General features: G+C 49.2%; 10 protein-coding genes across 10 annotated transcripts; 4 read left to right on the top strand and 6 right to left on the bottom strand.

Annotated features, from left to right (window-relative positions):
• Nucleotides 1-1,455: 1,455 nt before the first annotated feature.
• N7481_002975 (bZIP transcription factor) lies at nucleotides 1,456-2,767 on the bottom strand (the record flags this gene model as incomplete). The annotated part of the gene is made up of 4 exons (XM_057262194.1): nucleotides 1,456-1,550; nucleotides 1,618-1,965; nucleotides 2,018-2,627; nucleotides 2,684-2,767. 4 exons carry the CDS (start codon nucleotides 2,765-2,767, stop codon nucleotides 1,456-1,458), a joined length of 1,137 nt encoding a protein of 378 aa, XP_057123855.1.
• Nucleotides 2,768-3,489: 722 nt separating this feature from the next.
• On the bottom strand, nucleotides 3,490-4,584 carry N7481_002974 (OSTA/TMEM184 family protein; the record flags this gene model as incomplete). The annotated part of the gene is made up of 4 exons (XM_057262193.1): nucleotides 3,490-3,909; nucleotides 3,942-4,091; nucleotides 4,136-4,305; nucleotides 4,332-4,584. 4 exons carry the CDS (start codon nucleotides 4,582-4,584, stop codon nucleotides 3,490-3,492), a joined length of 993 nt encoding a protein of 330 aa, XP_057123854.1.
• Nucleotides 4,585-6,836: 2,252 nt separating this feature from the next.
• N7481_002973 (uncharacterized protein) lies at nucleotides 6,837-7,601 on the bottom strand (the record flags this gene model as incomplete). Its single annotated transcript, XM_057262192.1, has 1 exon — nucleotides 6,837-7,601. One exon carries the CDS (start codon nucleotides 7,599-7,601, stop codon nucleotides 6,837-6,839), a length of 765 nt encoding a protein of 254 aa, XP_057123853.1.
• A 1,946-nt stretch (nucleotides 7,602-9,547) lies between these two features.
• On the bottom strand, nucleotides 9,548-10,830 carry N7481_002972 (NAD(P)/FAD-dependent oxidoreductase; the record flags this gene model as incomplete). The annotated part of the gene is made up of 3 exons (XM_057262191.1): nucleotides 9,548-10,213; nucleotides 10,283-10,554; nucleotides 10,608-10,830. 3 exons carry the CDS (start codon nucleotides 10,828-10,830, stop codon nucleotides 9,548-9,550), a joined length of 1,161 nt encoding a protein of 386 aa, XP_057123852.1.
• A 257-nt stretch (nucleotides 10,831-11,087) lies between these two features.
• On the top strand, nucleotides 11,088-11,303 carry N7481_002971 (uncharacterized protein; the record flags this gene model as incomplete). Its single annotated transcript, XM_057262190.1, has 1 exon — nucleotides 11,088-11,303. One exon carries the CDS (start codon nucleotides 11,088-11,090, stop codon nucleotides 11,301-11,303), a length of 216 nt encoding a protein of 71 aa, XP_057123851.1.
• A 556-nt stretch (nucleotides 11,304-11,859) lies between these two features.
• N7481_002970 (uncharacterized protein) lies at nucleotides 11,860-12,753 on the bottom strand (the record flags this gene model as incomplete). Its single annotated transcript, XM_057262189.1, has 3 exons — nucleotides 11,860-12,303; nucleotides 12,364-12,576; nucleotides 12,637-12,753. 3 exons carry the CDS (start codon nucleotides 12,751-12,753, stop codon nucleotides 11,860-11,862), a joined length of 774 nt encoding a protein of 257 aa, XP_057123850.1.
• Nucleotides 12,754-13,124: 371 nt separating this feature from the next.
• N7481_002969 (uncharacterized protein) lies at nucleotides 13,125-14,388 on the bottom strand (the record flags this gene model as incomplete). Its single annotated transcript, XM_057262188.1, has 3 exons — nucleotides 13,125-13,878; nucleotides 13,932-14,153; nucleotides 14,213-14,388. The coding sequence occupies 3 exons, from the start codon at nucleotides 14,386-14,388 to the stop codon at nucleotides 13,125-13,127; spliced, it is 1,152 nt and encodes a 383-aa protein (XP_057123849.1).
• Nucleotides 14,389-16,820: 2,432 nt separating this feature from the next.
• On the top strand, nucleotides 16,821-18,382 carry N7481_002968 (FMN-dependent alpha-hydroxy acid dehydrogenase; the record flags this gene model as incomplete). Its single annotated transcript, XM_057262187.1, has 3 exons — nucleotides 16,821-16,911; nucleotides 16,961-17,963; nucleotides 18,040-18,382. The coding sequence occupies 3 exons, from the start codon at nucleotides 16,821-16,823 to the stop codon at nucleotides 18,380-18,382; spliced, it is 1,437 nt and encodes a 478-aa protein (XP_057123848.1).
• Nucleotides 18,383-18,710: 328 nt separating this feature from the next.
• On the top strand, nucleotides 18,711-19,889 carry N7481_002967 (ketopantoate reductase family protein; the record flags this gene model as incomplete). Its single annotated transcript, XM_057262186.1, has 5 exons — nucleotides 18,711-18,751; nucleotides 18,803-18,896; nucleotides 18,948-19,002; nucleotides 19,056-19,255; nucleotides 19,317-19,889. 5 exons carry the CDS (start codon nucleotides 18,711-18,713, stop codon nucleotides 19,887-19,889), a joined length of 963 nt encoding a protein of 320 aa, XP_057123847.1.
• A 1,128-nt stretch (nucleotides 19,890-21,017) lies between these two features.
• N7481_002966 (uncharacterized protein) lies at nucleotides 21,018-22,747 on the top strand (the record flags this gene model as incomplete). Its single annotated transcript, XM_057262185.1, has 4 exons — nucleotides 21,018-21,066; nucleotides 21,156-21,662; nucleotides 21,721-21,997; nucleotides 22,048-22,747. 4 exons carry the CDS (start codon nucleotides 21,018-21,020, stop codon nucleotides 22,745-22,747), a joined length of 1,533 nt encoding a protein of 510 aa, XP_057123846.1.
• Nucleotides 22,748-22,847: the final 100 nt, after the last annotated feature.

Here is a 22,847-nt window from a genome sequence, read left to right as displayed (position 1 = left end):
TTGAAATTAACACTTGACAGGTAACTGGCGAAGCCCTGGTTATTATCTTCGTTATTCGGAATACTATTGGCATGCTGCTATCTCTATATGCCGCGGATTGGATCGAGAAGCAGGGCCCTGCACCTGTGTTTGGTGAAATGACGGCGATCCAAGTGGTGAGCATTCTATTTGCCATTCCGCTCTATGTTTGGGGCCGTCCGCTGCGAGACTTCACCTCTAGATATGGACCGATGAAACGATTTCAGACCGCTTAGGCAGATCATTTGTCATTATTTTTGTGAACTCGCTTATTGGGTAGTAGTACTCCAAGATCTCTTTCAACAAATATCATGAATTTCGGTAGTACTAGTCGTTCAAGTTGGCACTGCCAGTGGGCTTGGAGTATAGGAATCGTTTCAGTATCTGCGTAGCATAGATAGCATACGTGACTCTGAGTCGTGAATATCGTTTGTTCCCGTAATTCCCAGTCTTCCCTAGTAGCTCAAGAGGAACTCAACAGAGGTTTTCTAGAGACACTAGGTTAATTTCTTGACTCAGTATAGGGATCATATGGGGGAGCTGGTATATCCTGCAGGGGTACCTTGGACCCGGATGAGGCAGCTTCATACCTTCTGCGCCGATAGCAAAAGAACCTTTTGTTAAATGGGTCGTTAATTTCAAGGTATCTTGAAGGATTGCATACAAATTTCAAGCTTACCAGACTCTAGCAGCTAAAGAAGCAAGAAAGGGAACCCCAAATCTCCTTCCTATTAATAAAAAACATACTTAGATTTACTGGGCTTGCTTGGCTGTAGGAACTTATTAAACATAGTAGTCTCTATGTACTTTTGTGAAGAAGCAGTTTAGGTCCGTCGTGTGTACTCTGAACTGGTAATTAGCTAATTAAGATATACCGAACAAAACTCCATAAGGACTTAAACAAGTAAACTCAAGTGTTCGATACCAGGCAAGCACTGATTTGAATGATATCGCTGACTATATTATATTTAATGCTTAATTGCTGCCAAAGACTTGCAAATTGACTCTTAATTTCAAGGGACATCGCGGGTTTGCTGGGCTTTTTCTCTTTGTATGGGTCACGATTGTAGGACCTGATGATATTTAGATTTGTATCGAACAGGGGACTGGTTGGGCGATATCGGTGCTTTCGTGGTGTACTTGCGAGCTTCGTTTATGGATTGGACTGGAGAATTGGGCTCCATTGTACCCTGAAAGGGTTGATAACGTTGGAACCCAGAAAATGGTGTCTTTTATATGCACATAGAAGGTCATGATATTGGCGAAACCGATGTCAGTTGAACACATGCACTGGAAGTATTTCCTCAACTCCACAGCGGGATCCTGCTTGTAATCGTCGCATCATGCAAAGTAAGCAGAGATTGGATCTATTGAAGACAATTATTGTTATTATACATAATTCATGGTATTTCACACACAGCGTTAAACGCTCAAGGATCATCCATCAAGAGTTGCAAGGCGAATGGCTTTCTCAACATCGCGCTTTCGGAACGCTGGTCCGCGACCGAGACAGATAGGGCCGAGGGAAAGATCTACAACAAGGTCAGTAAATGTATGGACAAGAAGAAAAAAAGAAACATTGATCTCGGCATTACTCACATTGAGTGAAACTCGCTGCGTTGAGCTGCGGGGACGAATTAAACCGGGGACTGGAGGGGGGCGAGCTCGGGTCCTGAATACGAATCCCCCGCTGCTGTAGCAGCCTTTGCACACCACTCGCATCCATCCACTCATCAGCACCCGATTCATTGACAATTTGCCACGCTCGAGAGGATACGGTGAGTTGTTCAGGCGAGTAGCTGTTCCTCCTTGAATTGAGAACGTTTGTACACAATTCGACCGTGTCTCCCATGTCGTCGTGCATGGTGGCGAAGAATCCGAAGATGAAGCGGTTGCGCTCGTCGATGGTCAATCGTTTGCCGAAGATTGCTTTGACCCTTGGATCGTCTCCAGATGAGCTTGTTAATAGATAATATCCAGTCTCGCAGCATTGTCGGACCAGACGGTGTGAGAGCGACCAGCAGCCTTGCTTTAAGAGGAAGTTGTCGGGCGATGCTATGGTCGAGAAATTCAAGGCGGGATAAGGGATGGATGAGAAGGGGATATTCGGAGACGACGAGACTATTCCGAACGGTAGAATTGCTTGTTCTTGGAAGGGTGGCGTGGGGGGGGAGTTGTGACAGTTCAGCCCCTTGAGCCGCGAGGTCCGACGAGGACTGGAAAGCGTCACCGATAATTGGCAACTTGAATGAATCAAGTTGCGTTATGGGCGGATTGTAAGTTGAGATTATATCTTGTGTATCGCTGAGCGTGGGAGACGTCGATCGCAATACGTCCGCCGGGGCTGCAGGTGCTTGTTCGGCCTCTTCGCAGCCACTTTTGGCAAGCGACACGCATTGCTGTGTAACTTTTTGCAGAGCAGCTGTGACACGAGGCTGATTTTGAAGAATCCCAGCCTCGAACAGAAGACTACTGAAGGAAAGGAACGACTTGCTGAGCTCTTCGATGCCCGACTCGAGTTCCTGTACGCGAGATTGCAGATTGACGATCGTGGTCTCTTTTCTCTTGCGATATACTTGCTGCGCGACGCGAAGCTGCTTTCGACGTCTCTGGATTCCTTGAGTCAGTTCCAAACTTGCTCTGTAGTTGCTCGGGATGTACCCACCTCGGGAACTTGCTGATCGTCCGCCACAGCTCGTGGCCGGCCTCTCTTGCGAGGCGCGCGCGCGTCAGTCATTGCTTCGATCATCGTGTACTGCTTTTGAGGCCTTTTCTTTATCTTGAAGACATGCAGTGATGTAATGGATAATCTGAGAATGCGAAAAGGACGTGACGGGGTGGGCGTCGGGACTGTTGAATAATCGAAAAATCGGTGGATCGCCATGATTGGCCCGAATTCTCTGCCCAAAGATTATTGCTAGGCGGCTCCAAGGAGTTTTACTGTACAATACGGATGGCTCGTTTGTTACGGTTTATGCAAGACATTTCCTTGACTGACCCTAAGCTAAGTTAGTTAAATAACCTATTGGCTTAATTATTAATTTGGCACCGCTACTACTACTCCCATCAGATCAGATATTGGGCCTTTGCGTCTGGATATTTATTCATATATCTTGGTGGGGTAATGGCTAACGGCAGATCCTCAGATTCTAATTTCAAACGAAACACACCGGCAGTCATTTGTTATGAATTGTGAATAACTTATGGGAAGCATACCCAAGAGAGGTAAAAAAAAGAACATACTGCTAATTTTAACCCGCAGATCTCGAACCTAAAAAGATATTGATGATACCCATTGCATCATCCGGTCGGTGTGTTGTGGTAGACAGGTCTGCTTAACGATCACGAGAGACGCAAAAAGGGCAAATAATTCCAAAGTCGTCGGGGATCCTTTGGATCGAAGCTTAGCGTGTAGAATTAGGAATAAGCTGTATAGTCGCCGAAAGACCATCACCAGCTCACGAGTTACAATCAAGAATCGAGGCTCATTGTGGTCTCCTTCAGCTCCGTCTTAAAACTTGAAGCATGAAACATTTTATATGTCGATTTGATGTCTCGGAAGAGCTCGCCTGGGTTGAACAATGCGAGCCAAGCGTAAATTCCCAAGGGACCACCCTGATACCGCTTTACGCGGGGGCGACCGGTCTCACCGTTGACTACAGCGAGGTACTGCTGGGAATCGCCAGAACGTTTAACGTTCATTTTCGTGTAGGACTTGATGGAATAGGCGTGGTAGAATAGAAATGCAAAGGGAACCACCTGTAGACAGATAATCAGGGTAGGCAATCCAATGATGATGTCTGCATAGCTCAGGGTATCAGAGGGCTTGAGGGTGCCGGTGGCATCAAGAACCATAAACACGATCTGTTTGATTGTCAGTGGCTTGACACGCTTTACATTGAAAAGGGGTTAGTCTTTCTGACCTGCTCTAAAAACTCAAGACCAACAACAAGCTTGAATGCCAAGAGCTTCATCATTGGCTTCTGTTCTTGCATGTGAGATTTTAGGTTACCGTGGAACCTGAGGATATTGATCATTGCCATGCCGAGCGATATGATTCCAATGATAGTGATCTAATATTCGGGCCGTCAGATTTGAATACACTGTCAAAATATACACCGGGTGTACTTGCCCATAAGTGAGCGAAATTGGCTTTGTTACCTTCGAGGCAGTAAATTCCCAGTGCTTGTGTGATGCTCTGAGCAATAGCAAGAATAAATGAGACGATTGGATACTGCAGAACAAAGAACCAGGTATACTGCGCGCGCAGAAAGTCAGATGAATCTCCTGTTGTCATATTGGTTTCGAATTACCAACCTTCAACCACGACAAGCCGTCCGTCGTTTTGGTTGTGCTGTATCTCTTTGGAATTCTCAAAGATGCAAAGAACTCAGCTCTGTGTCGGTCGTTTGGTGTCACAAAGTCACAGAGTAACATGAGAAACCAATACAAAGCAATACCTTGGAAAACCTTCGTCCATCCAACCAGGTATACATATGCGTTGGGAAAGCATATTGAAAGCAATGAATAGACCGTATATAATGGGAACAACGTGGCGATTCTCATAATTCTTGAATAGATTTCGGTTAGTATTTCCAGTAATCTAATCATTCCAGGACAAGGCTTATTAAAATTACTTGACCTGTTCATTTGGATCACTTAGATGCGTTGCATGTCGACCCATAACCACGAATATCACCAAACAAGTGATACCCGTGCAAGCGCCGGAGAGTATCATATTGAATTGGTGAAATGTGAAGTCCCCGACAAAGGTTTCAGATGCATCTATTCAGGAAGATAATCAGTTTATTGAGTTCGGAAGACCATCGAGGTTAATTGCTCACCAGGGACTAGATGTGCCGGCATCGGGCAAGTTGGCTTGGCTTTCTCCATTGTTATCCTCGATGACCGGGACAGATTTGTTTTGGTCAGTGTTTTATAAAGGTGGAGGTTCAGTAAAAGTATGAATTAGTCTTGAATAGGAATTATTCAAGGTGAGTCGGTTGTATGGTAATTTGAGAAAAACAGAGAGATAGACCTGGCTTTTATATCCATGAGCTACTGCGAACTGAAGTTGCGTCGCCCCATTGAGTCTCAGCCTTGCTGATATTTTTAGGGTATGATATATTCCGAATACTCCACAAATGAAGTCAAACAGCCCTCCAACATGGCTCTCCGACTCTGCAGCTGGACGTCATCAGCCCAACTAGTAGATAAAGCCTCGCGGATTCCACTCCGAATGGGGAAGAGGAGGTATAGAAAGTTTCTAAAATTCAGACATTCTATTGATCGACCTACACGAGTACTGCCCTTGTGGTGGGGGCTATATCTGGCGCGCTAGGTGATTTGTTGTGTATACGAAGCGGCACTTTCAGATGGGTCAAACATCTGATTTACCTCAAAGAGATTAGTGTGAGCGGGAACAGGACCCTCTACGCTAAGTATATCTAAGCCAATCATATTTCTTCCATATTTAGTCTTACATGGCTGTGACCAGCCAGACGGCATCTGGTATACTCTTTTCAGCAAGTATATGTAGATCAGTTTAGGTCAGTGGCTTCTCCCGCATGCTACGTAGCCAAAGCCTGGTCTGTGGGGCCGCTTGGGGACCCGTGGCGGGTTTCAGGGCTGTGAACGACACAACTCATTCCTGACATCAATTCGACAGCAAAGGGACTTAATATTTCTTCATCCCTGCCCATGGGCCGGCGACTTGTGATCGGTGAGTGTAGGCACGTATAGGTGCATACATTCGCGAATTTAACTTCCACTGTTATTCGTAGAAGCTGAAATTCCGTAGGGGTGTAGAGAAGTTACAAGAATTACTAGTATTCAGTCTATGGCCGAGGCTTATAGCGTCACGGCTTCCCGTTTAGTATTGTGGCATGCGTTGACGGAGCTAACTTTGCTGTTTCAATGTATTCAATGTAGAAACAGTCAACCCAAGCACATTCTCCGGATCAAACCTCGACTTTAGAACCTTCAAAACTTCTATCCTAGATCCCTAAATCTTTTCAAGGTATTCCTCCGTTGAGTCCGCCTGAAGGTGAGAATTCTATAGCGAAATGTAGCCCGTTGGGAGAATATAACCCGGAGACGCCTGCAGAACATCATCTGCAACGCCCACTGCCCAAGCCTCTGCCTCAGACTGCATGCTAGTCTAGTTTGAAAACCCAAGGGTCTCGAGCACGAAATGTGGATCCCGCGCCTCAAAGATCGAAGCAACCTGAGAATTCGTCCATTTTCCGCGGATCTGGTGAATGGACATCATTGTGCCGGGATTGTTTAGCAATTCAGCCTACCGCGCCCGATTGCTTCAGCAGTTTCCGAAGAAATCACAGTCACATTATGCGTAAGAGCGGAGCCATATACTCTCGACGGTACGTGGGCACATCCGGTATTGTTGTTGGAACAATGGCGTTCATCATAACAGGACCAAGGGCAGCAATTTTCCGGCTCCAGTACTGACCTCCTTCAAGGTCACCGCTACTCCAACCGAATCTAATGGCAAAAGCGCGTCCTTGAGGGCCGTTGAATATAGTTTGTTGGAGAATCAACTCGACGGGGATATCCTCTTCCTCAAGTTTTCGATGCTCGGCATTATACTATACGAAGGTTTTACAGAATCTCCAATAGCAATAATAATGAATTCAACTTCGTGTATGTTCTAAAATAATACAAGTGCGTCCTGCCACAAAATGGCAAGCGAACTCTCCCATCAAACGAGTGACAAGGCGTCAAACAACACCATAGTGGAAAATCCCCAAATCTGCTGGGTCATAATCTCTCAGGTGACAGATCACCTATGATAAACCTATTTAGGCAAGGGGGAATCCGAGCAGAGAGAGACCAGTGGGAGTAGGGACTGCCTTTCCAGTAGAGGAGGGGGTGACAGAAGGAGTGGCAGAGGAAGCGACAGGAGTGAAGCTGGGAGTGAACTTTGGAGTTCCGGAAGGCGCAGTAGAAGGGGTAGCACTCCCACTAGGAGTCGCAGGGGTGCTAGTAGGAATAGGGAGATCGCGCTTCTGGGCTCCAGCAGAGGCGAGGGCAGCAGCCACGGACTGGGCATCCCCAACCAGCGAGGGGAGATCAGTAGGAAGTGTAAGCGAGCCGTCGCGCTTCTGGGCGCCGGCAGAGGCCAGAGCAGAGCCGATGGATTGGGCGTCTGAGACCAGCGAGGGTAGGTCCGTCGGGATTGACAGGGTCTCGCCGCGCTTCTGGGCACCCGAGGAGGCGAGCGCAGCTGCGACAGATTGGGCGTCGGAAACGAGGGAAGGGAGATCGGTGGGGATGGAGAGATCCTCGCCGCGCTTCGCGATCACGGAGGCTGACCCCGAACCATAAGGTGTGGATGAGGGAGGGAGGCTGGCGGAGGAAGAAGCGAATGGGTTGGGCAGAGGAGGGTCACTCGGGGTTGCGCTGACAATGCTGCTCGGGGTACCACTGGGAGTACCACTGGGAGTGCGCGAAGGAGTGGGAAGTCCAGAGCCAGAGGCATAGACGGAGGTGCCGTTAGAGTTGAACGGGGCAGCCAGGGCAGAGCCCGAGAGGGCCAGAACAAAGGTAGCGACGGAGGTCTTCATTGTGAATAGATTTAGAAAAGATGTAGTTTGTCAAAGAGTGTTGTCTTGTAGAATAGAAGAGTTGATCTGAAGAGAGTTGATCTGAAGAGAGTGTTGGTTGTTTGATGATGAACAAAGCTAGACGGTTTCGATGGGTGCTTTATATCCTTTTCCAAGTGATACTGTCGGTCACGAACGATCTACTTGTTCATAATCCCAAAAATGAGTGAATCGTTCGCCGTTTAGCCAGATCCACCTCCATGGGGTCTCCACATCGACTGTTGCTTATCGTAGGGAGTGTTGGGGACATTCCCTCTGATTGGATTTGTCTGGCCCAGGGCAAGGAGATCACCGGGTGTCGGTATCGGTCGATTCCAAGTTCCACGATATCGATGGTATGGCGCCATCTAGGCGAAAGTTAATCGATGGCTTAGTGTAGATCATCTACCTTGAGTAGAAGCGTGTCTGGGGTCAACCGATGGTACAAGGTACAGTTTCCTGGAAAATAGTTGAAAGTCTGCGCGAATTGTCGACTGCCGGTCCCCACAATGGTATTTAGGTTTGTCGTTTCAGAGCCATTATTCAGTCACGACAGGGAAATAGAGTGGCAAGGGGAGAGAGAACTTGGTGGAGAGGGCTCACCACGAGGGTTGATAAGGATAAAAAAGCTGGACGCATTTGGAATTAAGCCCGACTGCGAAAGTATTGTGATTGGTTGAGGCATGGATGTAGAGAAATCAAAGCCTGGCTCACCAGGGACTATGCCAGGAACTTTTTTCGGTGCCGATCGACAATCCCTGTTGATCACCGTTGGTGAGCATTGAAATCGCCGGATTTGTGCATACAACCGATATAGCCATTAATGGTCCGCGTATCAAGGTTGTGGATGTGCATGAATTCTCCGCCGATGAACCACGGTCTGCTCGGCTTTGCTCCACACCAGCAAAATGCATTCCTTCTCGTAGCATGTTCGAGGCAGGGCCGATTCATGGCCAGGTCGGCAATTCAGATTACACACGACATCCGTGACCGTTCTTGCTCAGATAATGCACATGGCCACGTCAGTTTGAGATCTCCGTGCAAGGCATAATGATGGCCCACTGCCCCTTCGAAAAAGGATCGACGGTGGCGGTAGGGTTCCCGAGGCCGAGGCCGATGCGATAGGAACGGCACTCGGCACTAGAATACCATTTCAGCCCGAAGGATGGTCACATATCGGTATCCTTGTCGATTGGTAGATGCTTGAGGGCATTTGATGTAAAGTGGGATCATCATGCCTTGAGAATTGCAGTCACAGATAACAGACTCGAGGCACTGCGAATAGTTTGATAGAGATTTTCTAATCTTGCATGCCGAATGACTATTTAGGTGGATATCTCGCTGTGTGTTGTGTAAAGCATTAAGAGCCCTGCCAGTGGACGTTCCCCATCCTTCGGAATGCGTCCCCAGGTGGGACTTGGAGTAGAGTGAACCCCCTGCAGGAATTCTGACGTCGCCAATCTGGAGGAAACTCCATATTCAACTTGAACTCAACCCTAATGTCCAAGGATCGACCAGTTACGACGGTCTCCGTCGTATCCTGTGGCATAGACGAAGTGGCGATTCAAGTTATTAGATGGGCTCACGATGCCTCTAGCCAAACCACTCTTGCATCTTCGATGCAGATTAATTGAAGGTACCAAGGACATCTTCCAAGGTTGTCGGCCGAAAGGTCAGAGACCGCAAGCCTTGTAACATGACTCGGATGAGGTCGATTCGTTCGTAGTCTATTCTTTGCGCACCCCCAACCCCTAGCAGGATTCTGATGTATTTGGCTACTTTCGAGAGTTGTGAGAGAAATTAATCCATTAGTCCTTACGGATATTATCGTAATTCACCAGAGCTAGTATACACTGGTGACTCTATTTATTCATGGTTCAGCGCCGATCACTGATTCGTGGTCATCATGGGACCTCCAGCAAAGGAGCTCAATTGCGGCGAGTAACCTTGACCCACTGAGGTTCAAGGTTATCGCCAATGGCACGGCGGGCCTCCTTCTCCAGCTCGCGGTGGCTAAGGTCGCCGCGCTTGGAGATCTTAGAAGCCGAGTCCTCACGCGACAGCTGCACGTGCAGGTAGACAGCGGCTTTCTTGCCAGAGAACATAGCGTGTGGCACGTTGGTGCTACCGTCGCTGTTGGCATCTCCGATGGCGTACACGCCGAACTCACTGGCACGCATGCCGCTAGTGTCGACAACGATCTTCTCGTCGGAGACGTTGAGACCCATCTTGTAGGCCAGGTCGGTGCGCTGGGCAGTGTGGAAGTTCGTGATGAACGCACCACGCTCGACGGGCTCACCCTCGGTGAAGTGGACCAGGAACTTATCATACTGGGCGTCGAGAGTCTTGTTCTGGTGGACAGCACCATCCTGAATGCGCTCAATTGAGGTGATGGTGCGGTTGTCAATCTTGACGTTCCACGCCTTGAGCTGCTCCTTCCAGTCATCGTGCGAGGCGGTGGCTTGGGCTTCACCCTCGGGGTTTTGAGTTCCATTCACAAACGCGGTGATATCAGAGAAGAGGGTGTTGGTCTCCAAAACACTTCCGAAGACGTCTGACAGGTTACCCAGGACACCCAGAGGTTGATCACGGTGCTAAAAAGAAAAAGTAGTCAGCAAAGCTACATCCGAATGCTTCAATTTGTATATATATATGGAACTTACCTCCCAACCGTCGCACCACGGGCACCACCAGATACCCTTACCGAAGCCCTCCTGAAGGCCAGGAGTATCGGGTAGAACATCACGTAGACCAGTACCAAGCACAATTTTGCGAGCAGTGTAGTTCTTTCCGGTAGCATCGGTCACGGTGAAAGCAGAGACATCGTCGGTACCGGTGGAGGTGATAGACTTGACCGTGCCGTTCTTGAAGTGGGCCGAGGGGTACTTGGAGATCTGCTCTCTGGCAAGGCCACGGAACTCGTCAGGGGGAGTACCTAGTTTGGTCAGCGGGGTGGATTTGGAGAAAGCTGTCAGATCGGGGAATTACCGTCATTGCCAATGACATCGTGCATGTTCCGCGTGGGGCCGTTACGGTAGCGGTGGTCATCAAACAGCAAGGCTGAACGACGCACGCGCGAGACACCACTCAGGGCACTGAGACCAGCAGGGCCTCCACCCACAACGATGACATCGTAGTCGGTCTTGGGGATGGCCTCGGCGGAAGCAGCCAGTAGGGACAGGGAAAGAGAAAGGAGGGATGCGACCTTCATGGCGACGGCTTTGATCGAGGGTGATGGAAGACAATTGGAAACCTCGAGGACACGCGTGACAGAGAAAAGACAAGAGCCACGGGGATCAGCTGGTGGAGGCAAGTGCCCTCTTATGTATAGGGGTGTGGATATAGTTTGAGGGTTGCCGGGTGACTGGCAGCGACAACCCAGTGAAAGCTGGGCATCTTGCGCATCGTGGGCCGATCAAGATCTCGACTGGGAGATGTGGAGGAGAATTGGCCGGACTTGCAGGAATCATGCTCGCCGGAGCTAAACGCGGTGCACGATTGTCGGGATCGGCAACCCTTGCGGGGCGGGTGGTGGAGCGACAGAAAGAATTGGGGACCAAGAATCAGGCATTCGATGACAGCGACTGTACGGAGTTCTTGGACTCTCGGTATACAGAGAGTACATTGTGGTCAATTGTGGTATCTGAAATGAAGCGTAATGCTGGTGGGGAGAAGAGGAAGTAGAAAGTCACATGTTGAGGTCATGTGCTTTGTGTTTATGTTTGTGTGTTCACAGGGAAAGAGCGAGGGTCCTACTAACTACTGTAAAGACACTCGGGGAAGGCGCGACCTGCGAACTGCGATCGGCACTTAGTCTTGGCATTCGCCAATCACCTGACTCTTCCACCCCTTCCTCTTTTCTCTTTTTCTCTTCTACATCTACTCTCCTCCATTATTTTCTCCTCTATCTATGTTACATTTGCATTCTTGTACGGAGTATGGGAAGGAACATTCTGCTGTCTCGTACTTTGTGCGACCAGCACGCCATCTGCGGGCACCATCTCAGCTCTATCGATAGTTCGGTGGCGCCGCATCCCGTGGTGGAGTCCCGAACCAGCCCGCTCCAATCGCCACGAACACACGATTCTGCAGAATGAGATCATGAGATCAAAAATGGATAGAGTGGAGTGAGGATGGAAGACGAAAGCAAGAAAAAAAAAGCGTGTTTTGATCCCGATCAGTATCTACATACGGAGTGCAATATGTACATATGCTAATCTATGTACTCACGGGGCTGGCACTATCGACCCATCCACCCACCATCCACAGTCAAGATTTCTCCACTGACGTACGCGCTTGCTCGACTCGCCAGATACACCACCGACCCCTTGAAATCCTCCGGATCCCCCCAACGCCCCGCGGGAATTCGTGCAAGAATGCTGGCCGCCCGCTCCTTGTCCTGAATAAGAGCCGTGTTCATGTCGGTCGCGACATAACCCGGTGCAATCGCGTTCACATTAATCCCCTTGGATGCCCATTCGTTTGAGAGGGCCTTGGTTAGTTGGGCAACACCTCCCTTGGCCGCCGCGTAGGCAGGTACTGTCAGACCGCCTTGGAAGGAGACTAGCGAGGCGACGTTGATGATGCTGCCGCGGGAACCGGATTTGTTGGGTGGCCGAGTCAACATGTAGGCTCCCACATCGCGGCAAAGGGTAAAGACGGTGGTGAGATTGACTTGGAGAACCTGCAATAAATCCAGCATTAGCTCCGGTTCGAGTTGAGCTGACAGCAACCAAATACTCACCTCATCCCAGTCTTGTAGTGGAAACTGGTGGCTTGGATGCCGCCGCTGTATCCCCGCGCAGTTCAAAAGGATGTCGATATCGTGCCCATCCTGGGTTACCTTAGGTACTAAGGAGGAGATGGATTCTTGCGAGGCAAGGTCCGCCGTGTAAATTGTCGCTTTTCGTCCAAGTTGTTCGATTTGCTGCTTGGTACTTTGGTTGCTAGTATCTCTCTGCGATACGTTAGCCTTTTATTCTCGGGGCCTGCGATTTTCGCATCAAGGTCTTCTTACTTGGATCAGCACAATGTCTGCACCCGCCTCCGCCAGCGCGATGGCCATGGCCTGGCCGATTCCTCGGGTGCCGCCCGTAATCAATGCCGTTCTACCTGTAAGTGAAAAGAGATCCATGGTGCGGTTTGTGTGCGTTGGCTTCACGGGGAGAAGTGCGATCTTCTATATACCTCGCGCCAAAGTTCACCGAGCCCCCACGCCCACCCCGCAGATTTGAGGGGGAGGGTGGGGGTTGGGGTTGTCGAGCTGACGAGGGACGGACTATTCCACCGAAAGTCGAACTACATGTCAGAGATTGGGGACATCTCATGCTTACAAGGATCGAGACGAGACAATCTGTGGTTCCTAAAGCCTGAGCAATTGAATCTCGGCATCCAGCTTACGCTAATTGATTGACTACCCGTGGCTGCTACTACTAACACCGAGCTTGGATGTAGAAAAATGGCCATCTAGCAGACCTTGAATTTAACATAGCTGTATATACTCTATTACCACTCGCGAATCGACCCATCCGGCCCGTGGAACTCCTTTGGCTGCCAGGGCTCAGTCTCCTTACTAATTCGGCGGACCAAATCCTCATCAATCTCAATTCCAAGACCTGGCTTTTGAAGTGCATCCACATATCCGTCCTTGATATCAAATACCGTCTTATCGATGAGATAGCTATTTAGATCGATATCTCCCGCCTCAATATTGTAGTGCATACCCAGTGACATCTCTTGAATGACAAAGTTGGGCGTGGAAATGGCCACCTGCATTGATGCCGCAAGGGCGATAGGACCAAGAGGGCAGTGTGGCGCGATAGCAACATCGTAAGTTTCAGCCAGTGTCGCAATCCGCTTTGTCTCAGAGATTCCGCCGGCGTGCGCGATATCAGGCTGAAGAACGTCGACAGAGGAATCTTCGAGGAAGCGCTTTACGTCCCAGCGGGTATAAAGACGTTCTCCAAAAGCAATTGGGATGGTTGTATAGTTTGAGAGCTGCTTAATAGCCTCGGGGTGCTCGCAGAGGAGTGGCTCCTCAATGAAGAGAGGCTGGTAGGGTTCTAGAGCTTTGGCGAGCTGCTTGGCCATAGGTCGGTGTAGACGACCGTGGAAATCGAGTCCAGCATCTAGGCCCAGGGCCTTGACTTGCTTCAGACGGTCGACGCAGGATTGGAGGGCAGCGGGGGAGTCGAGCCAGTTGATGTCTTCGGTGGCGTTCATCTTGACACACTTGAGTCCTTGGGCAATGCGAGCCTTGCTAAGAGGTGTTAGAACAACCGATGCATCACTTGCACAGCAGGGAATACTCACGCAGCAGCCTCGACGTCGCTGGGTCGATCACCTCCAATCCAGGCGTAGACCTGCACCTTGGATCGCACCTTGCCGCCCAGCAGCTGGTAAACGGGCACTCCCAATCGACGGCCCTTAAGATCCCATAGCGCGATGTCAATTCCGGCCATTGCAGACATGAAGACAGGGCCACCGCGGTAGAAGCCGAGTCGCCAAATCAATTGCCAAATGTGCTCAATGTCACTATCATTCGTCAACCAAAAGGATCCAGAAGATAAGGGCTCGCGAGGGTGACAACTGACTCTGCCTCCAGCCCAACAAGACGAACGATGATCTCGTCCAACGCGCCCTCGACGGCCAGAGAGTGACCTTCGAGGGTTCCTTCGCCCCAACCAAACTTGCCTTCATCGTCAGTAACCTTGACGAAAAGCCAGCGGGGCTTTACCCGGAAGTATTCGATAGACTTGATCTTGGCCATGGTGCAGCAGTTTAGTTGGGTTTTAGAGAAAATACGATCGCGGGGAAAGGATCCAGTATATGAAGCTTCCCCTCTGTTTTTCTCACGCGTTTCCCCTCCATTGGCATCCCGCGACATCCCACGACATCCCACGCGGGGGTACACATCGCGGAGAATGGCGAGGGAGATACGCAAATGCGGAGAAGCTCCGGAGTTGAGCCGAGGGTTTCCCCACGCTTTGCCGTGGCAGAGATGATTGGTGGAAGAATTCAGCCCCAGGAAGCTGGGCAGCGTCATGAATTTGGGACCTGGAGAGGTAGATGATTCGTATTTGATTATCTCCTATTGAAGATCTAGACTACAACTTGTTAACTTGGTTTATTTGACACAGGTCGATGTGGTTTAACATAAGCTATAGATCTATAATTCCAGGCAGATTTCACCCTATTAATACACCTTCGATGACACTTATAGATCAATAGATACGTGGAAATACAAGTTCCCCTTATCCGTCAGGTCACTGAATGTCGTGTAATCTAACTAGAACTGACGCACGTCGTTTGAAGAACTCACAGAATCTTAGGTATGGCCTTAAATGAGGAGCATTCCTATAAAGCTTGACATAAAAGATCAAATTTCGCAACTGTTTACCCTTGGAACCAAGGGTCATCAAGAATTTGTCTCGCTGATGCTCTTGCAGATGGCTCAAAACACAATAGCTTCCCAATAATTAGTCCTAGCTTCGAAATATCGTCTCTTGTCAAATCGGGGTCATGCGGGCCACCGAAGTACAGTTCTTCCAGCCATTTCTGTAAATTTAGCCCGGTGTCTTCGTCGCTTGATCCATCGTTCATCGTATCCAAAGTCTCTCGCCATCTTTGAGGTAGATCGTCGCTTGCCATCTCGCACATTTGACCGATGAGAATCGGAGGTGTTATCAAGAATGTATCGAATGGCGGTTGGCCCATAAAGAGTTCAAAAATCTGCTGATCTATCAGTAACTGCCGTACGGTATTCACCCCAATCATTCACCCACCATACAACCCATACTCCATAGGTCAACACGATGATAAATGCTATCTTTGAAAAGAACCTCCGGTGCCTTGACAGGTAACGGATTGTGCAGCGTTTGGGGACCTGCGGTGGGTAAAAATGATTGCCCAAAATCAATTATTTTGATTGTCGGAGCCGAATTCCAAAGTTGGTTCAGATGTGATGTCGGCTTCACAACGTATTTTGGAATACCGGGCTCTAGACTATTCCCGTCATGTCTTCGGATATGCCCAATCTCTGGCTTCCCTAGCATCTCCATGAATTGTTCTTCGGTGAGATTGCCTATATATGGCAAAGTAAAGGCCAGATTGCGGGTATGTAGATCTTTCTTAAGTAAGAATTGCTCCAGATATTTCGAGAATGGGGCTTACCTCCATGTCCAATACCATTTTGGTGCAGTGTATCAAGCCCGATTAGGCTCTGTTTTGCAATGGCTTTGGCAAGTTTTCCAGGTAATCTGCCGCTAGGAAAGTGTGTATCAATTGTATCCGGAATATTTGGGCCTAAAAGCTCATAGACCATACATTGGTGACATCCATTCGGGCTCTTTAGTTCGAAATTATCAAGCAAATATATCATGTGTTTCGGACGAGGGTAATGAGATGCCAACTCCTGCATTATTTGGAGCTCTCTTCTTTCTCCATGTGCTGCTTCTGAAACAGATAATTTGACAGCGACATAAGCCCCTTCCCTATATATTTCCATTCTCCGTTAGCAGGACCCTTCGCAAAATATGATGCTGTACAACCTTTGATCTCTTGCCGCCCAAACTGTCGAGTATCCACCCCATCCCAGCTTATGCAGTACCTTATATCGCCCAGATTCCAGATTTTCTCCCAGAGTAACTGGGTAGTAGCCGCCTCGTCCATAGCGATGAAGTGGTTCCGCGTCAATAGTAGATGTATGAAGGGGTGGGTCCAGTTGGCTGGAGTCCGAGTGGGTGGATAGGGGCTTGGAGACTATGGATTGACGAGAAATGCTTCTCAAGGGGAACTTCAAGCTACGCCTCGAGAATATCCAGGAGGAAATCGCAATAGTCATCAGATTGAATCAAGCCTGGACTTCATGTCGATTGCGATAACTGGGAAGTTGCGATGTTTACGCGCTCCCGGAAGATGACGTATCACATGACCTTAGAAGCATCCGACATCCTCAAGAATTGTCGAATAGTGCCAACGCGGCATCTTTCACCCCAAGACTCAAGTTCCCCGCTAACCCCATAATGGGACGATCGACGCATCCTGGAGTTGAAAGCTTACAGTCAGTCAAAGGCCGATGGCGTTGTGACCCCCACGCATCCACCCTGCTCCATGCGGGGATTCGGGATCGTCTGACACGAAATGTACTTTTACGCCCTCGCCCGCAGATTCACTCACAAGCAATAAACTTGAAGACATCGAATGATGAAGGTGACACGCGCCCAAATTCAAGAACACAGCAGTCGGCAGTCCTGCTGGGTTGCCATCCACGGGGCTGTTTACGACGTGACAGGTTGGTCCAATTGCGTCGGCTGAGTCCACTCTGAGTTAACTAGGTTCAGATTTCTTGGATGAGCATCCTGGAGGTTCGAAAGTGATTCTACGATGTGCCGGTCGAGATGCAACCAATGATTTCGACTCGGTGCACTCGCCGGAGCTACTAGCTGAGACTCTGCCAGAGACCGCTCTACGTGGACATATCGAAGCAGCGGAGTTGGCCGAGATCACAAAAGCAGATGTAATAAAGAAAAACGCCAAAAGTTCATCACCAAAGCCAACAGATTCAGATTGTCCACCTCCCCCTCCGCCGCTCAATACTCTTATCAATCTCCACGATTTCGAACAAGTCGCGCAACGATATCTCGCCCCCAATGCCTGGGCTTACTATGCCTCGGCAGCCGACGACGAGATCAGCAAGCGGAATAATGCGAAGGCATACCAGAAGGTCGCACTTCGACCTCGCATACTTAAGAAGATCCTGAGCGTGGATATCACTACGTCCATCCTAGGCCATTCAGTCGCGCTCCCAATATACATGTCACCGGTCGGCGTCGCCAAATATGCTCATCCCGATGGAGAGTGCGCCCTTGCGGCTGCGGCGGGCAAAGAGGGACTTGCCCAGGTTCTTGCCAATGGCTCTAGTATGTCTGTTGAAAAGGTACGAGAGAGTCGTGTCATGGAAGACCAGCCACTTTTCTTCCAGCTATACGTAAATCGCGATATCTCCAAATCCGTTGAGATGGTCAAGCGCGCAGTTAAAGCCGGAGCCCGCGCAATTTGGATCACTGTTGATTCGCCAGTCGTGGGCAAACGAGAGATGGACGAACGCTTGAATCTTGATGTGTGCGCGACCGATAGCGATGCCCAGGGCGAGGGAGTGGCTAAGATCATGGCTAGCTCGATCTCCCCGTTCATCGACTGGGATATTCTGACGTGGTTACGGGAATTGACCGATTTGCCAGTCGTAATTAAAGGTATTCAGTGTGTTGAGGATGCAGTTCTTGCATATGAACACGGCGTCCAGGGAATCGTGTTGTCTAACCATGGGGGTCGTTCCCAAGATACGTATGTGAAAATTACCCATGGATTTATCGATGACGGGGGTTATGGCGCAGTATACTAATTATGAACTACATCGCAGGGCGCAATCGCCACTTCTTACTTTACTAGAGATTCGAAAGTTCGCACCGCATCTGCTCGATGGCAAAATGCAGATTTTCATCGATGGTGGCATTCGTCGAGGTACGGACATCCTCAAGGCCATTGCGCTTGGTGCCACAGCTGTCGGCTTGGGGCGACCATTCTTGTACAGCCTATCGGCCGGGTATGGGGAAAAGGGAGTTCGTCGCATGTTGCAAATTCTACGACAGGAGATCGAAGCCAACATGACCTTCTTGGGCGCGACCAGCCTAAAGGATCTCAAGCCAGAGATGCTTAATACAAGCCGGCTGGAGCGAGATTTGGTGGGAAGCGTGAAACTCTAGTCAATTAACAATCATATAATCTACTTCAACATCATTGAAATGCTACTTCCGAGTCTACCGTAAATACCGCAGTAATATTTCGCTGGCTACTGAGAATTGGTATTGCAAAGAAGCAAACTACTAACCTTCATCCTTCTTCTTACCCCCCTCCCCCACAACTTCCAAGCGGAACGAACATCCACAACCCCCACGCGGACAGCCACCGAACCCCGCCAGGATTTGCGGGGGTCGGTGATGGTGGGATGTTTGACCGATCGTGAGGGGGGCCAATAAAGCTAGATTCTGCAATGCGTCGTCGCTTTCCAATGTTACCATCCTCATCAGCATCATGTCTGACAAAATCGACGTCCTTCTATACGGCCTAGGAGCGTGAGTTTTACACCGAATCGCCCAGTGATTGGTATCTCTAACATCCTGCAGTATTGGCTCTTTCTATGCGTTTATTCTGAGTCGTTCCGACCGCGTGCGACTGACTGTGGTCGCGCGCTCCAACTACGATGCTGTCAAGGCTAATGTGCGTTCGCATCAACACTTGATCTTCTCCAAGTTACTAACGCATGAAAAGGGGATTACCATCAATAGCGAGAACCACGGAAATCACACTTTTCGCCCGCACCAAGGTGAGAAAGTTCATCCAATTACTCCTCGCCATCGGATTTGCTGACAGACACAGTTGTGAGATCACCCGCTGAGGCTGGCCCTGTCGATTATCTCGTTTGTGCGCACAAGGCTATCGACCAGGAAGACGTTGCAGTGAGATTGGCTCCAGTAGTAGACCAGGATCGCACGACAATTGTGATTATCCAAAATGGCGTTGGGAACGAGGAGGCTTTCCGCAATCAGTTTCCCAAGAGTTCTATTCTGACTTGTGTGGTAAGTAGGGTGCTAGTTATAGCCTCACATGAACACTCATTTAACACTTCTTTGCTTGCAGACTTGGGTCGGCGCCATCCAAAACAGCCCCGGTATCATCAAGCACACCAAGTCAGAAGATATGCAAATCGGTTTATTTCCCAACCCGCAGGTGAACAAAGCGATTGAGCAGCGGCGCTTGGATACTTTTGTTGCGCTACTCCAAAATGGCGAGACTAAGTTTACTGTTCTCGAGGACATGCAACCCCAGCGATGGGAGAAGGTGGTTTGGAATGTGGCCTGGAACTCGCTTACGACACTGACCATGGTCGACACACAAACTTGGCTGCATTCCTCACCCGACGCGGAGCCTTACACGCGAAGACTCATGCACGAGGTTATTCAAGTTGCTCGTGGTTGTGGTGTGCAGCTTGAAGATGGCCTGATTGATCAATTGATGGACCGAATCAATGCCATGCCCGGCATTGGCAGCAGCATGCAAACCGATTGCAAGAGCAATAGACCGATGGAAATTGACGTTATTCTTGGATTCCCAGTACGCAAATCCCGAGAATTGGGGATTAAAGCGCCATATCTTGAGAGTCTCTACGTGATTTTGCGTGCGGTAGATGGCCGAATTCGAGCTGCACTGTAGCGATATGATGGCGTGGGGTAGTTAGCCCCCAACACCTACCTACAACTATATAGGCTTATCGAATCTAATTTATTTCCACCAATGATGGATTGTGTACCTGTTTGATCAGTCCCGTCAACTCCTTGATATAAATAGTCTCCCCCACGTTGTCCCACCCCGCGCGGGGGTAGCTTCAGCTCTATTAGTATTGTATATCAGGGGCAACCTGCCAGTGTTCTATAATCCCCCCTGGGACAGAGTTGCTCAACATTTCTGGGTAGCCCCGATCCAAAATCGGTTGAAGGTTTCGTCGACCATCCCTCCAGTAGATTCACTGGTACTTCAACAGAGCAAAGTTCTGAAACTGCGTCAATACATTTAAGATTGGGAGACTGGGCTCCGGGTCTCCACCTTGAAGCCCATCATAGAATCCAGTTGATGGGAACTTGAAGTATTCTATGTCAAGTGAGATATTTCTGAGGGAATCCTTGATAGATTTTAGGCCCTCAATAGTCGATACTCCATTCCGTAATGCTGTCATATTACCCCATCAGCATGCCATTCCAAAATGTAGGGTCTCTAGAGAGGCGACAGAGAAAGCATGCTAGGGACTTGGGTCTCATGAATAGTTTACATCTGTGGATTATCTTATGACTTACTTGGACGAATCATTACAAAGTTTGCACACTTCTTTATAGCCCTTGGAAAACATTCATATCGGGCCGGCAGTGTCGTGGGTGTACTATTTATCACTCTCAACTTAGTTTAGTTTCCCCAATAATCCCCAAAAAGAAGTAGTACGAATCCCAAAAGGCCAAAGGACAAGTAGCATATCCCGGCATTCATGGGTGACCCCCACGTTTCCCGCGCAGGATCTTTCCCCCGTGGGACGATAATGTAGATCAACCCCCTCCTCAACCCCCTCCTCGCATGGTTTCTCCATAAATGAGAGAGCATGATGAACTCACTCACCCCACTCTGAAAGCTTGTCAGACGATTCAATGATCATCGGGGTATAAATCGTCGCGAAATCGTCGCAAAACAAGATCCACGCACTTCTTAAAGTATCATCTTTAAGAATCACCCCTTCAAGTATCCAAGACATATGAGGAATCGAGAGGCTGTGGGAATTCCTGATAAGCATTAAAAATGGTGTATCTCGGCCTCTCAGGCCGCAGTCTCATGGCAGGCATTTCCTGTTCAACTGGAATGGGCTTCGTCATTTTCGGCATGTTGCGATCCACTGTCATTTCTCGATTCCCATCCCCGAGAACTAATTTGTACCAGGCTATGACGACGGCGTCATCGGCGGTCTACTGACAGCTGATGCATTCAAAGAGACCTTCCATCTCAGTTCTTCGATGGAAGGCACTGTCACAGCTCTCTTCGTCATCGGGTGTCTATTTGGATGTTTGGGAACCAGCTTTTGCAACGGGCGCTGGGGCCGTTTAGCCATCGCGCAAGTTGGATCGGTTATTCTTAGCGTCGGAGCTATAGTTCAAGCATCGAGTTCTACCACAGCACAACTGATCGTCGGGAGAATTGTTGCTGGAGTTGGTCTTGGGCTCATCTCGAGTAATCTGGGCGTTTGGCAGTCTGAGTTGGCGACGAGGGAAATCCGCGGAATGCTTATGGCTGTTTCCTTGAGTTTTCTCATTTTGGGCCAGGTTTTGGCTTATTGGATTGATTATGGACTGTCGGTATATGAAAGTAGTGTGTCGTGGCGGTTTCCCATGGCTTTCCAAGCAGTTTTGGGCATCACGCTCAACATCATGCTATTGTTCATGCCAGAATGTGAGTTATAGGATGTGCTTTTCCTTGCTTGAAACAAAATACTAACAAACAGTCATAGCCCCCCGATGGTTATTCCAACATGACCGACACCAAGAAGGCACAGACGTTCTCCGAGTTTTGCGCTCTTCTCGCGGGGTGCTTGACGAAACTGCACTGAACACAACGGTTGCGGAAATACTGGATGCTTTGGCGCTTGAAAGTGAGCAGAAAGGCTGGATGGATCTCCTCAAAAATGACCATGTCCGATCTCGCCATCGTGTCTTTCTTGCGTGTCTTTTGAATGCATGCCAGGCATGGAGTGGGAGTACCCCTATCAGCTATTATACGACTGTTATGTATGTGGAAATGGAAAATTTCATCGCGTAGATCTGCTAACATTGGCTAGATTCGAAAACTCAGTTGGTTTTGATCGAAATTTCGCTCTTCTCATGTCCGGATTCCTTCAAATCTGGTTCCTGGTTGCATCTTTCGGAACCTGGTATAGTATCGAGAAGCTTGGGCGACGCAGATCATTCATCACTTCGGCTATCGGTATGGCTTCGGTGATGGCTATAATGGCTGCAATGCTGGCGATCAACACACATGTCTCTGGAATTGTCGCGGCAGTGATGCTTTTCGCTTACCAGGCCTTTTACACCTGGGGGTTTATGGGCGGACTCTGGGTAGGTTCCACGTTTGAGACAAAAAAAACAGACCTTCTTATGCTGACGGATGCACAGTGTTACGGCCCTGAAATTCTGCCTCTAGCTCACCGTTCGAAGGGAATTGGTCTTGCCACGGCCTTCCTCTGGCTGTCCACATTTGTGGTTATCGAGATCGTTCCTGTGGCAATTGAGAACATCGGGTGGCGAACTTATATTATCTTTGCAGTTTTCAATCTTGCCTTTGTGCCTATGATCTACTTCCTCTATCCTGAGACAGCCGGCTTTAGTTTAGAGGCTGTCGATCTCACATTCATGGACCGCAGCAAATCACCGGTGAAAAAGGCCGACGAGCTATGGAAGTTGATTCGTGATGGCCATGATGTGACTTTGACTCGGGAGGTTGAGCGGAAACATGAGGTCGAGCATGTTGAAGTTGCTTGACTGCCTACTTTGGAAAGACAATGTGAGAAGTCAAAGGGTATTCATTCAAGGCTCGGCTGGCCATCCAGGCCATTATACCGACGCCTCATGCAGAAAGACA

Source organism: Penicillium waksmanii (assembly GCF_028829765.1).
Source record: "Penicillium waksmanii strain IBT 27052 chromosome Unknown utg000004l:1.0-5674109.0:1.0-5678898.0, whole genome shotgun sequence".
NCBI classification, from domain to species: Eukaryota; Fungi; Ascomycota; class Eurotiomycetes; order Eurotiales; family Aspergillaceae; genus Penicillium; species Penicillium waksmanii.
The sequence above is the reverse complement of the archived record's forward strand: the minus strand, read 5'-3'. Positions and strand labels throughout refer to the sequence as shown.